General features: G+C 45.4%; 4 protein-coding genes across 5 annotated transcripts; 2 read left to right on the top strand and 2 right to left on the bottom strand.

Moving 5' to 3' along the window:
- Positions 1 to 4,391: 4,391 nt before the first annotated feature.
- On the bottom strand, positions 4,392 to 5,272 carry LOC117143654. The gene has a single exon (XM_033308433.1). The coding sequence runs from the start codon at positions 5,216 to 5,218 to the stop codon at positions 4,517 to 4,519; it is 702 nt and encodes a 233-aa protein (XP_033164324.1). The 5' UTR covers positions 5,219 to 5,272; the 3' UTR covers positions 4,392 to 4,516.
- Positions 5,273 to 5,294: 22 nt separating this feature from the next.
- Positions 5,295 to 6,049, bottom strand: LOC117143655. Its single transcript, XM_033308435.1, has one exon. It carries the CDS (start codon positions 5,966 to 5,968, stop codon positions 5,327 to 5,329), a length of 642 nt encoding a protein of 213 aa, XP_033164326.1. The 5' UTR covers positions 5,969 to 6,049; the 3' UTR covers positions 5,295 to 5,326.
- A 539-nt stretch (positions 6,050 to 6,588) lies between these two features.
- LOC117143758 (prolyl 4-hydroxylase subunit alpha-2) lies at positions 6,589 to 8,951 on the top strand. The gene is made up of 8 exons (XM_033308574.1): positions 6,589 to 6,835; positions 6,917 to 7,219; positions 7,281 to 7,468; positions 7,542 to 7,675; positions 7,759 to 8,217; positions 8,276 to 8,329; positions 8,396 to 8,561; positions 8,624 to 8,951. Exons 1-8 carry the CDS (start codon positions 6,630 to 6,632, stop codon positions 8,689 to 8,691), a joined length of 1,578 nt encoding a protein of 525 aa, XP_033164465.1. The 5' UTR covers positions 6,589 to 6,629; the 3' UTR covers positions 8,692 to 8,951.
- Positions 8,952 to 9,191: 240 nt separating this feature from the next.
- Positions 9,192 to 11,308, top strand: LOC117143627 (prolyl 4-hydroxylase subunit alpha-2). 2 transcript variants are annotated; one of them, XM_033308401.1, is made up of 7 exons: positions 9,192 to 9,449; positions 9,502 to 9,804; positions 9,866 to 10,059; positions 10,110 to 10,636; positions 10,695 to 10,829; positions 10,885 to 11,050; positions 11,109 to 11,308. In XM_033308401.1, exons 1-7 carry the CDS (start codon positions 9,256 to 9,258, stop codon positions 11,192 to 11,194), a joined length of 1,605 nt encoding a protein of 534 aa, XP_033164292.1. In that variant the 5' UTR covers positions 9,192 to 9,255; the 3' UTR covers positions 11,195 to 11,308. The 2 variants fall into 2 exon arrangements, with proteins under 2 accessions (XP_033164292.1, XP_033164293.1); XM_033308402.1 differs by having other exon boundaries at positions 9,370 to 9,449; positions 9,513 to 9,804.
- The last annotated feature ends 2,314 nt before the right edge of the window (positions 11,309 to 13,622 follow it).

Genomic DNA, 13,622 nt, shown 5'->3' with positions numbered 1-13,622 from the left:
AAAATCATAATACAAACCAATTTCATGCTGAATTAAACAGGAGTCGGGCGTCCTGCAAACAATAGTTGAAGTATCCTGTCAACAGACGGCGGCTAGCAATTACAGCAACAACAGCAGGATTCGCACAAAGGCAGCACGTGCATTTTGCGCTTTTTAACAAGGGAAATGCCACACACTTGGCCTTGGGCGAAATGAGCCGCCACCGCAGCGGCTGCGCTTCCATTACACGGTATCAAAAGTGGTTCGAAAAAGGTATATGCCCTATATTTGAAAATTCTAGAGTAACACTGAAATCTATTCTCGGTCTGTCTAAAACTAAGCAACACAAAGAGTAAATTATTATAAGTGACTCGAATACTTTATCCAAAAGGGTATTTAAAAGTGGTATAAGCTGATTTCTTGAGTTGAGAAAACTTGAGCGGTGCTTGTATTATCACACGTAGACTGGCCATGCCAGTTGGCCTGGGGGATAAGTCCGACTTCCCTTCCTTATTCCTGGTCTCTGCTCCTCCTCCATCTTCTCCACGGAGAAATGCACCTCGGGCACACCTCCAGACCTTCGGAGTCCTGGCCTTTTTCGATCTGTTCAGCAGCGAGTAATGCGGCTGGGGCGACGTGTCTCGCATAATTTGCAGCAAAGTGCACAACAATGGCAGAGCCCTCTGTCAGGACATTAGCATTGCGGGGTGGCAAGGACTTCCCGTTTGTGGGAGTGTGACGCGTGAAATATTAGAAATTAAAAAACACATGACAAGCAATGTTGGCACTTTGATTTGTCTGCCAGCCGCAGACATTGTTTTCAGCCCCATCCCAGTTGTAATAATCATTTCGCAGGAGGTACAAGTAAATGCCGCAGTGGTGGAATGGCAACTACCAGGGGATGGGAAATGAATGTCTGCAGGCCAGGCCAATAAATTAGGAAACACCTGTTTTTAGCCGGCCAAAGGCAAACGTGGCGACAGATGTCTGCGAGGGGGAATCGAAACTGTTTTCCTGGCCGTAATGAAAATATTATTCCGACTACATAATTTGTGGGACCCCCGAACACGCACCGCCCCCTCCCCGCCTTCCTTAACCCCACTATGGGCTTTGGGGTTTGCGAGTAATTTATGTTACTTTTTTCTGCCGCTACTTGGCCGCATTTCGCGGTTTTTTATTGCTACGTGCGGAGAGAGCGACAGAGAACAAGATACAGTACAATGCACTGGAAAATCAGTTAGCAGGATTCCCTCCACAGAAATATACATCACTATATAGTGGGTCAGTTTGATTCGTTACAAAACACATAGTTCCCCTTGTTATCATACTTTGAAACTCATTAGCAGGTCGTGATTAATCTCATATTCAATTGAAGGTTCTATGTGATTTCTTTCACTGTAGGGGGTGATGGGATAAGCCAGAGGATGGGGACCAGGAGCAGACCACGCCATAATGTCGTCATGACAGACGCGGCCATAAAAGATAATTATGATTCCGGTAATAGGTTTTATTTTTCGCATGTACCTCTTTTGTTCATGGGCCCAGCTCCCAGTTGAAAAGGCCCCCATTGCCACTTTCCACCTCTTTCGGAAAACCAGTGCCAAAAGCCTTCGCTGTTGTTGTTGGCGTAGTTGTGTTAGTGGTGGGGTAGTCGGGGTGCTGGCACAAAGGTCGACCTCGGTGGCTGCCCATCTCCGAAGGACGTGGCTGTGTCTACATTTACTTTTCGGGTGACCAACGTGGCATAGAAATTATGCGCATTATACGCGTCGCGCTCCAGCGCCTCGCTAAAAAATTATATCCGCGGAATTATGCAAGCCACGGTGGAAATAGGCGGGTTTTAGTGGGCGGGATAAAGGGATACGGGATTATTTTTACTCACTCTTTATGCTTATGCTTAACAACATAAATAAAAGTCGTGACCGTAAGGGATAAGGTAACACTTTGTGCGATTGCAATTAAATCGTTATGCTCTCATTCCAAAAAAGAGCAAGGGCTACCTTAAAATGTGTAGATATTTCCCTAAATAGAACCATCCATTTTCTCGTTCATTATAAGCAACCTATTGAACTGGATGTGCCCAGCATGAGCTTAACTTACATTCTCAATTAGCGGCCCATCAAGGGGTAAAATTTCGCGGGGATGGGGCACAGTGAGTAGGAAATGAATGCCGTGTTTGCTATTCTAATGAACTTGTCACGCTTATGAAGATTAATGCCACCTTGGCGCAGTTTTCAGTCAGCCGATTCGCAGTTTGAAGTTTCGCAGCTTGAAGTTTCAGTTCCATTCTAACAAAGAGTAATTGTCCCAACATGATAATTGCTTTAATGACGAATGCAAAGCGAGGCGGGCTTCTGAATTTGATTAATGTGCTACCCGGCAATTGACCCAGTTTTCAATTAGCGGGAGCGGGAGTGACAGGTCTCAAGTCTCGAGCTTGTCCAAAATCCAGTCCCACGCCCTGCGACTTTCACCCATGCTGAGCCCGGGGGCTCAGACGTGGAAAACGCTGAGGAAAATAGGGAAATGACAGTCCTGTTGATGTCTAATGGAAAACGTGTGCGGGCATAAAAATGGCCGCTAAGAAAATGCATAAAAATGTGTGTGCTTCTCGCCAAGGAAGGACATGCAAGGACAAACGGAAGTCACACACATGCTCGCTTATCGGGCAAAGTAACTTTTCCCCAGCCAAATGCCAAAGTCCATAAAATATTTTTACACACCAGATCTGGATCTGGAGATATTCCTTCGGTCTTTCCTAACTGGAACTGGGGCAGGAGCAGGAGCAGCAGAAGCAGCAAAGTCCTGCGAATGGGGTCGGGCATACCTACACGTAAAAGGATATGCGAGGAGCAAGGACTGCGTGGCCAAATTGTTTACACAAGTCATAAGCATTTTTTAGCGAGCCATCGCTGTCTGTTTGCCAGTGTATAAAAGCCCTGCCGGCATTTGCATAAACCTTTCCTCTCTGTTTGCCCAGCCCATTATCATCGAGCAGCACCAATCCTCTGAAAACTTTTGACAACTGCAATAATCATAACTGCAACCGCCCGACATTGATTTCGAATTGGAAGAGATTGGAGAAGAAGATTGGCGGGCGGCATCCTCGACCATTGGGCGCCATTAATGGAGCATTGTTTCACAAGTCGTTCCGAGCACCAAGTGTTTGAGTTTCCGCCTGATTTGAGCTCAAACCCATAAAGCAAGGCTACAACTTTTCAAAGTTTGGCGGTTTACAGTTTTATAGCCGCGATGGATTTCAGTGGGTCACCAATTGAAATTGATATGCCTTTGAAGGTGCCACTGCAGACCTTCCCCCGAAAATGCATTAGCTCTGTGTGTTTAGGTGTTCGAAATGGTTAAGTACAATGAGGGATGGCGGATGGGGGATGAGGTTCTGATTTTCCGATTTTCCGAGACGGCAACTTCACATTACCGAAGTAAATAGGTTTTGTGGTGCTGGCATTCTAGGTTAAACGATATTTTGTACCGTGACATGTTTGCCCGTCGCCGTAGTCGCTGATTTTGATCCATTCGCCAATGATTGATGACACTTAATTGATGAACATCCTTCTGCCTTCGGGGGCCGCAATGCTTTGAGCAAATATTTGCCATGTCTGGCTTAAAGTGGCCCAAAAGCAGCTTAAAGGCCCGTCCAGCTGTTGACAGCGCACCCGTAGAGCCAGCCGAAGCCAGGAGTCTACGGTCACGGACATAAACTCGGTGCGGCCGGCAGGACATTTTCCAGGTCACAGGTGCTTTTGTTGTCCGCATTAGATTTGCCTTTCCGTTCTACTACACGCACACAAATCTCTGGGCCTCCGTGCATTGGACTTTTTGTTTGGCTGCCCTGTCCATTTGGCTGTAAAATTTATTTCATTTGTCCAGCAACCCGACCCCGCAAAAGGCAGGACGCTGACAGTTTTATGGCAAAGTTAAGCCGATATCAACGGCAGGACATATGACCCGACCCCGTCCGTATGCGGCCATAGCCATATCACCCGCTGGCCGCTCCATAAAAGTGTAAAATTTAAAGCCTTTTTTGTGCCATACCTTGGCACACACACACACTCACACAACAAGTGGGTCCTATACAAAGCGGCATTTAGGTTTCCACAAAAACCCTTTCAATGGATTCACTCATGGCGGAAGCAGATAGCAATTGTTCAGTAATGCGAGCATTAACCAGTAAGAATTGCACGGTCGAGTGACCCAACCGTGAGATATCCGATTTTGATTTACATTGTTGCCCACGGAAGATTTAAATTAATTACGAGTGCCAAGTAGTCGACACTTTCCTTATCCTTCATATGTGTAAATTAATCACTACGAAACGAATTCGAAAAGCTCTGCTGATTACAGATTGAAGTATTATATATATAAAAATACATTTCATATTCATTATGAATACATCAAGCTAAGTACATACATTAGCTAAGTATAAGTACTTACAAAATTTGGAAAGTGCGATATTACAAAATGTGAAACTGCAATTTGAATAAATTTGAATAATTGAATAAAAGTTTCGAGAGTCAGGCTACAAGTAAATGATCTCATTCTCGCAAAATTCCCGAAACCAATCGTAGGCGCTTAGTTTCCTGTGAATGAATCGCCCCAGGACGAAAAGTGGTATGGGCATGTAGGTACCCTTGCTCTCTCCTTGGTTCCGGTCATTGGTCAGCTTGACATCGATCATGATAGTGGCGTGGAGCAGGTAGAGTATTCCACAGGTCAGCGAGGAGATGGACATTCCACGAAGGTAGTAGAAGATCGGGTGCATCGGGCGGTCTTCCACAAATTCATGTGATTGCTTATCGCCAATCTCGCTCGCGAAGAAAAACACGTAAAACTGCCGCTCCGCGTCCCACATCGTGCTCAAGGATATCAGGATGAAGACGATGGCGGCCCCCGAGGACTTCCAGATCTCCGTGACCACGGCGGGTGTGTTACCTGTGCATATATTGACGCTCTGCAAGAGGGTCACCACCATAAAGAAGTAGAAGGTCACGAGGTAGAAGTAGTGAATAGCAACCGTATCCCATTCGATCAAATGCAATTCGATGGCCTGAAAGCCCGAGATGTGATAGCCCATGCAGAACATGTTGAAGATGGTTTCCAGGGTATAGAACAGAAAGAGCACGGGTCGCAGGGCCTCGGGCTGGTGATGCCCCACCACACTGCCCCCGCGCGTGACACCCGGTCCATACACCCAAGTAAAAAGGGACTCCGCTCCAGACATTATAAAACTAAACAAAATAATTTATAAAACTGACAGTATTTGACATTTGATGCATGTCTGTACATATATTTTAGCCGAAAAAAGGAGTCAGTTAAGGAAGCTTGACTACTAGACTTCAATGGTATTGTTCCCGCAAAACTCCTTGAACCATTCGTAGGCATACATCTTTCTATGAAAGGCGCGACCCAGGACAAAGAGGGGAATGGGCAAGTGCCGTGATCCACTGAGAATAAGCTTGGAGGTCAGCCTGACGTCGAACATTATTACGGCGTGGAGCATGTAGATCAGTCCACAAAACAGCGAGGAAATGGACTGACCCGTCTTGTAGCGGATGATCGGGTGAACGGGAGGCAGTTCTTTGTGCTCGCCCTGGACCTGCTCGCTAGATCTCACGAAGAACACAGAGAACTGCTGCTCCACGTCCCACATGGTGAGAAAGGATATCAGGATGAAGGCGAAGGCTGCCACAGAGGCTTTCCATATCTCCATCAAGACATTGGGAACGCGTCCCGTGCAAATCGCGATGCTCTGGAAGAAGTTCGTCACCATGAAGACGTTAAAGGTGAGCAGGCACAGGTAGTGGGCCTCCTGCCCTCTCCACTCGAGCGGCTGGAATCCGATGATGTGATATCCAATGCAGATCATGTTTAAAATCGTCTCCAAGGTGTAGAATAGGAAGAGCGCTGGGCGTACCGCTCCAGGTTGGATGAGCAGTAAATCGGCGGTGGAATACAAATATAGTTTATTCATGTTGATTGAGGACCTGAATTTTGTGTGAACTCCTTTCGAAAGAAAGTATTTTAGGGCAAAAGTTAAATTTAAGACCTTGAAGTATATGTCCCAAGGGTCTTTGGGAAAAGAAAAATCCTGTTTAGGTAAGTAAACTTCTTTAGAGTACGCAGATTTAAAATTTAAAAACAAAAGCTTCGATTTAATGTCATATCTTATCTTATAAGTGTGCGAACAACATCTATATAAATGTTATTTTTAATCGATGTAGATAAATATATGTCTATCTAAAAGATAGCGGTGTTAAACGATTCACCTGAGATAGCTTTTCAAACCATCGTCTTTGGGTGACTCTCCATACCCAGTTGCTCATTGCACACATAGTATTGGCGGTGGTCAGTGATCTGGGCGAGCACGTTCTTTGATGACGCAGCTCTTTTCCAAGTGGTGAGCACGTAGTGCCAACTCAATATTTTTGTTCCGGTGCTCTCGGGTTAATTAAATCGCTGCGTGCCGCTATCAATGCGCCGCTTATCAGCAGCCGAACAAAACGCTATAAACGGAATACGGTTATTATTTATCTCGGCCCGATGTTAACTTGCCAACTCCGACTATTTTGGCTCTGGCAGTTGGCTCCGGCACGTAGACCCCCATAGAACTACGACCAGAAAGGTAACCCACGATGCGCTCTTCGAAGTGGCTGCTCCCGGTGAGGGTGCTGCTCACCTACCAGGTGCTGCTCCTACTCCTCCGCCAGGCGAAAGGCGAGGAGAGCCACTGCACCTCGGTGGCAGGAATGGTCAAGCTGCTCGACTTGGAGGCGCAGCTGATCGACAATCTAGAGGATTACGCAGTCGAGCTGGAGAAGAAACTGCAGACCGTAAGAAGGTACTAGGCTACTAGCTTTTTTCACTACTGACTTAACAAAAATTGATTCCCAAACCAATTTTCTATTTAATTTTTCTTTAGGAGCATAACAAGTCTGCGTTTGGAAAATGACAAAGCCCGCGGTTCCACGGAGGACTACCTATCCAATCCCCTAAACTCCTTTTCCCTCATTAGGCGCATGAATCGCGACTGGATTATTTGGCAACTCTACCTGGACGATCCCGTGGGTCTTTCCCAGGTGGAGCGAATTCAGGAGTTGAGGGAACACATGCCCACCCACACGGATGTGGAGGAGGCTGTGACCGCCTTGGATCGCATTCAAAGCACCTATGGCCTTAAAGTGCCGGAAATCGCCCATGGACTCCTCAATGGCAAACAGTACAAGTAGGATTGAGTTAGTCAAACATTCATTTATTAATAACCCACTAACCCATAATGTTTGCAGTGTGAGTCTCACTGTATTGGATACATATGCCATGGGCCAAATCCTATTTGACCAGAAAAACTATATGGCTGCTGCTAGCTGGATCTATCAGTCCGTTGTATTGATGGAGGCGTTTTCCCTGGCTGCTCCGCTTGAGATTTCCAAAAATGAAGTGCGGATGGTCTATGCTGAAACCCTGTTAAAGCTGAGTAAGTAGTTACGGATTTCAAGATAAGGTGCCTTACTACCACTATTGTGTCACTACTATTAAAATCCAAACAGACCAGCTCGCCGATGCCCTGAAAGTTGTCAACATTGCTCTGACTGATAACCCACAAGATATTAAACTGTTGCTGAAGAAGTCGGAAATCGAAACGATGATAAGGACGGGCACCAACAATGCGCCTCCGGTGAAGGTACGTAGGTGTTGTGTTGGCTGGTTGATAAGGTCAACCAGATAGGGCTAAAATTAACCTAACTGGGAATAAAAACATTGCAGGCTCAGGCAACAGTCGGGCCAACTGCCTACCAGATGGGCTGTCGAGGTCAGTTCCCGCCGTCCGCGGATAGCAAGCTTTACTGTCTGTACAACAGAACCACTTCGCCCTTTTTGATCCTCGCTCCTCTTAAGATGGAACTGGTGGGCCTGGACCCTTACATGGTGCTCTACCACGATGTGCTCTCACCCAAGGAAATCACAGTGCTCCAAGGTATGGCCACTCCAGGTCTCAAAAGGGCCACCGTCTATCAGGCCTCCTCCGGTCGGAACGAGGTGGTGAAGACCAGGACCTCCAAAGTGGCCTGGTTCCCCGATGGCTATAACCCCCTCACTGTTCGACTTAATGCCCGCATCTCCGACATGACCGGGTTCAATCTCTATGGCTCCGAGATGCTGCAGCTGATGAACTACGGCTTGGGAGGCCACTACGACCAGCACTACGACTTCTTCAACAAGACTGTAAGTAACTGATCTCAACGAGAAGTGCTATCATCATCGACTTTAATTTTTCCTAAAGAACTCCAACTTGACTGCCATGAGTGGCGATCGCATTGCGACAGTACTCTTCTACGTAAGTAACTGAAATATTCCTGGTGGCAAATAAGATACATGTATTTCTACTTTCAATTATCTCCAGCTGACGGATGTAGAACAAGGCGGAGCCACCGTGTTTCCAAACATTAGAAAGGCCGTCTTCCCACAACGCGGATCTGTGGTAATGTGGTACAATCTCAGGGACAACGGTCAAATTGATACTCAAACTCTTCATGCCGCTTGCCCCGTTATAGTGGGTTCCAAGTGGGGTATGTTCACCATCTTACCAACTATCACCTGCGATCTGTATTTCTTATTCACTCCTTTGTAGTGTGCAACAAGTGGATTCGAGAGCGCGAACAGATATTCAGCAGACCTTGCCTCAAAAAGCGAATGTGATTCTCAAGTGATACTATACGACCACAATGAAACTCAATAAAGTCAAATTAAAATCGATAATGCTGTCAATTAAACTTTCACGGCGATAAGAACAATTGTAAATCGAGTCGCGACATTCCGAAGGGGAATAATTAGAGGTGTTTTCCCCAAAGTCGTTCATCAAAATCAATAAATGGAAATTCCTCCCAAATCTCGTTTGATGGTCGTAACGTTGATGGCCATTAATTGACAGTTGGCATTAAAATCACAAGATAAGAAAGTGGGTTTCTATTTTTAAAAACATGAAAATAAATACACATGTGCATGTGTACTTGGCATCTGAGTAGATCAAGATACAATAAAAATTGATATGATCTCAAACTTTCACACAATTTCTGCGTTTTTCACCTCTTCAAATGGAGAAAGTTGGATTAATAAAAATAATACAGCTTAATGACTGTATGATAAATACGAAATCATAAAGCTAATATGCTTTTTCAAAAATAAGATCTATTTAGTAGGCCTGAATAAACGTCAAAGTAAATACTCATAATTACGGCATTACATGGCATCAAAGAACAAACAATGGATTACTTTAGCAGGTGTCTTCTGGTGATGCTGTTTCACAGCACCCTGGTCCTGGGACACCGTCCGCTTGAAAGGAGTCACTCCTTGTCACTGGTGACAATGGTGCCACTCCTGGAACTGGAAAGGAAACTGATCGATAACCTCGAAAACTATACAAATGCCCTGGAGCAGAAGCTAGAGATAATTCACAGGTAAAATTGGCAAGTCACCAATCTAAACGTTTCGGGTAAAGTTTATCCTTAGTCAACTTCTAGTCATGCGTGCAGAAAACGAGAAAGGAAGGAGGAATGCTGTATCCTATCTGTCCAATCCCCTGAATAGCTTTTCACTCATCCGACGATTGCATCAGGATTGGATCCAGTGGCAAAAGTACATGGAGCAGCCAGTGGGGATCTCGCAATTGAAAGCATTTTACAGCTGGAAGGATGAGCTTCCCACTGAACGTGACTTATGGGATGCATGCGAGGGCATAGGAAGAATTCCAAGTACATATGATCTGAAAGTTGGCGATTTTATTAATGGGAACATTAAAGGAAAACATTACAAGTGGGTGCCATTTAAAGGGTTCAATAATAAATATTTTCTAGTTCCTTATCTCACTCTTAAGTGCCAGCATGAGTTCTGCAGACATTCTTTCGGTAGGTGCTATCCTTGCCAAGAAAAATAGGCCATCGGATGCTATTCAATGGCTGCAGGAAGTGCCTCAGCGCCTTCAAGAGGAAGTTCTCATTCAGCCAAGGCACCTGTCAATCAAAGAAGTGGATGCTCTAAGAACACTCGCCGAGGCCCAAATAAAAGAAAGTTGGTTGTCACACCTTTGCTGTACTAAACTTAACTGTAGTTATTTCTAGAAAACTATTCAGAAGCCTTGCCACTGCTGCACAATTGCTTGAAGCTACAGCCCCACGATGCGCGTCTTCTCCGACTGTGGAAAAAAACAACGGACCTCATTGAGAATCAACCAGACCAATCCCCTACAGAAGATAAAGAGCGGAAAGTTACAATCGCAAATGCGTTCAAATTAGGCTGCAACAAACCCCTCGAGAGTTTCACTAGGCTGCACTGTTTCTATAACTTTACCACGACTCCATTCCTTCGCTTAGCTCCTCTCAAAATTGAGCAAATCGGATTGGATCCATATGTGGTGCTTTATCACGAAGTGCTCTCTGCTCGAGAAATATCAATGTTGATAGGCAAGGCTGCTCAAAATATGAAAAACACCAGAGTTCATAAGGAACAAGGAGTTCCAAAAAAGAACAGGGGAAGAACTGCCAAGGGCTTTTGGTTCAAAAAAGAGAGTAACGAGCTAACGAAGGGAATTACTAGGCGCATTATGGACATGACTGGCTTTGACCTGGCCGATTCTGAAGGATTTCAGGTAGGTACCCAGGATACCCAGGTTTATATGTACATATTTAAGACTTATTAAATTGCAGGTGATTAACTACGGCATAGGTGGACACTATCTTTTGCACATGGATTACTTTGATTTTGCGTCTAGTAATCACACTGACACACGAAGTAGCTACTCCATGGATTTGGGCGATCGTATTGCTACAGTGCTTTTCTATGTGAGTAATTATAAGGATTAATAACAAGGTACTAAAATAATGACCCACCTTCCAGCTGACTGATGTCGAACAAGGTGGAGCCACCGTCTTTGCAGACGTGGGGTATTCTGTGTATCCCCAGGCTGGAACCGCCATCTTCTGGTACAATTTGGATACGAATGGAAAGGGTGATCCCCGCACAAGGCACGCCGCCTGTCCAGTGATTGTGGGTTCCAAATGGGGTGAGTTGATGATAGTTGACCCAACTTCAAACCCCTCTAAATCCAACTCCTCCGACAGTGATGACCGAGTGGATACGCGAAAAGCGGCAGATCTTCATCAGACCCTGCCTGCCCCCAGCGAAGGGAACCTCTACGAAATCATAGACAAACAAATTTCCGCCGTAATCACTCTGCACACTTAACAAAAACCCACGGAGCTCAGCTTAAATGCCTTTTTAAAATGCCAACACGGAAAAATAAAGTGCTGAGTGGTTGATAGTCCCTGAAAGTCGGGGGGATACGGAAGGGCATCTGCTCCAGCACCAAGGTAAAACCAAAGGCCACCGCAGCCGCATTTTAGCATACTCCTAGGTGACCCCCATTCCCTGGTTCCCTGACTCCCATCCCGATTCCCGGCTGTTGGTGGCGTCTAGTGTCTGACACCGCGTACGTGATGTGCAACTTAATGTTTCAATTAGAGGTGAAGTGGCGCCCGAGCAGGGGCTATCGTTATCGTTTCACTGCACTGCAAAAAATTAGAATTCCAATTATTATTATTGAATTACAATATATTAAATTTAGCATTTTCGGTAATTAGTTAAAACTGAGATAGGGAATACCTGAAACTGATAGTCTTAAATGGAACAAGGAAAATTTCGCGCAGTGCAACTTCTGTTTTGCGTGTGGATGCGGGAGTGTTTGCCAAGCTGGGATATTCGTATCTCTATCAGTCTGTGCACTTATCTGCTTTTAAAAACTTTTAATAATGAACTCTCGCCCACCGCCAAGCGACGTGTTGGTGTCAGACCTTTGGCCCCAACCCCTGACCCCTGTGAACCATCTGACTCGGCAGTTTCGTTAGTTGGAAGCCACTTCAAAATTACCTTTTGTTTGAGTTATTTGCATGTAGAAAAGATAGTGGGTATTAATATGGATTTTACCCCTGGGGTAAACATACTTTTCGCTATAAATATTTGTGAGTAAAACCTAAAGGAAATCAGTTGAAGTTGCCCATTCCACCCGTCCAACACCTTTTAATAAAACGCAATGTCGATAAATAAAAAATTGCCGACATATGCGTAAAAGTCCGGCTGACTATCAAGTGGCCAAATGCAGACCCATCCAGCCTGCTGGAACTGCCAGTGTCCTACGCAGGAAATCCAGGATGACAAGGGAATGAACCCCGAACCATGAAGCGAACCCAAGACAGTCGCATACACCCTCATGCATACAGCCTCAAAGGAGTTGTACCTAAAACGAATTTCGATCTGATTGTGTGCACTTTATGGTGTGTCCTCGGCCCAACAAACCTCTACTTTTCCACAGAGATGATTACATATGCGCAGACCAATAATTTTGCCCCCAGCCAAGGAGAAAAAACGTATCTAACAAGGTTAAGAAATGTTCCGAGGCGGAGAGCATTGATTGTATAAATCTAGTAAAATGTTTTATATGCGCACCGAAGATGAATGTGTGTGTGGGTCGCACGGGGGAAAATGGGAAAAGGGTTGGCCGCCCACATTTTGTGGTCAATGAAGGAAATATGATTTGGATTTTGCTACTTTGATTACACACATTACATGCGAAAAATGAAAAAGTAGCAGCGCAGCGCAGACCAGACAGACCAAAGGGGTCAAAACCGACTGAGTGTGTACAACGTGTGTTAAATTTCAAGTTGCGGTCTGCCGTCGTAAAGCATTTGATGGTTTTTGGTTGCCCAGTCCTCGCGCAGGAAATTGAGTTTTTCGAGCAGCTGGCCGGCCGAGAACACATATAAATCGTGAATGAAGAAAGGAATTCATGTCTCTGCCGCACTCAGGGTCAGCTCGGGAAAATCGATGGGCTGCGTCGGGCTAATTTAAATCTAAATCTAAATCTAAATCTAAATCTAAATCTAAATCTAAATCTAGATGTGCCAGCGATCGGCCGATCAATCGATGGACCTGCCTTTCAACACCTTCGTCCGCAAGGTGAGTTGGCTATTTATACCTGAGCAGATTTAAAGACATTGCACCCAGCTATTCACAGTGGGAAAAGGTTTACTTGGGATTGCATTATCGAATAAAAACATTAAACCATTCACTAAAGTAGTAATATAAACATAGAGATATTGGTTGTTGAATATTTTTTTGGCATACTTGTAAACATCTCTGCAAGGTGTGTCAAGATACCTGATATAAGGGCTCCAAGCCCATTGCATTTGTTCTTTTGTCAATCGGCATTTTTCGAGGTGGACAGCTTGATCGTTCGATGGGAGGTGGCGACAGGTGCCAAGGCGCAGCACCGGGTGCAGTGCACCGGCATCGATCGTCAAGTACTCTATGCTCGACGCACTCAGTCAGCACTCTCGACTGGCGAATGACAATTCGGGCACCGGGCATAAATTGATTAAATGCCAGTGGACGGGCGACGGCTCACAATCAATTACGGCAGGACGACGGGCATTTGAATTTGACATGGGGAGTGGACTGATTGCATAATCTGCCGGACAGTTGCATACAAATCGCAATCAGCCGGGGACATCCAGTCCGGCCGGCCAGTGGAAATCAATGCCAAAGTTGATTTACGTGTGCGGACGTTCGTCAATTGTCCT

Source organism: Drosophila mauritiana, chromosome 3R, assembly GCF_004382145.1.
Source record: "Drosophila mauritiana strain mau12 chromosome 3R, ASM438214v1, whole genome shotgun sequence".
NCBI classification, from domain to species: Eukaryota; Metazoa; Arthropoda; class Insecta; order Diptera; family Drosophilidae; genus Drosophila; species Drosophila mauritiana.
This window is presented reverse-complemented; position numbering and strand designations above follow the sequence as displayed.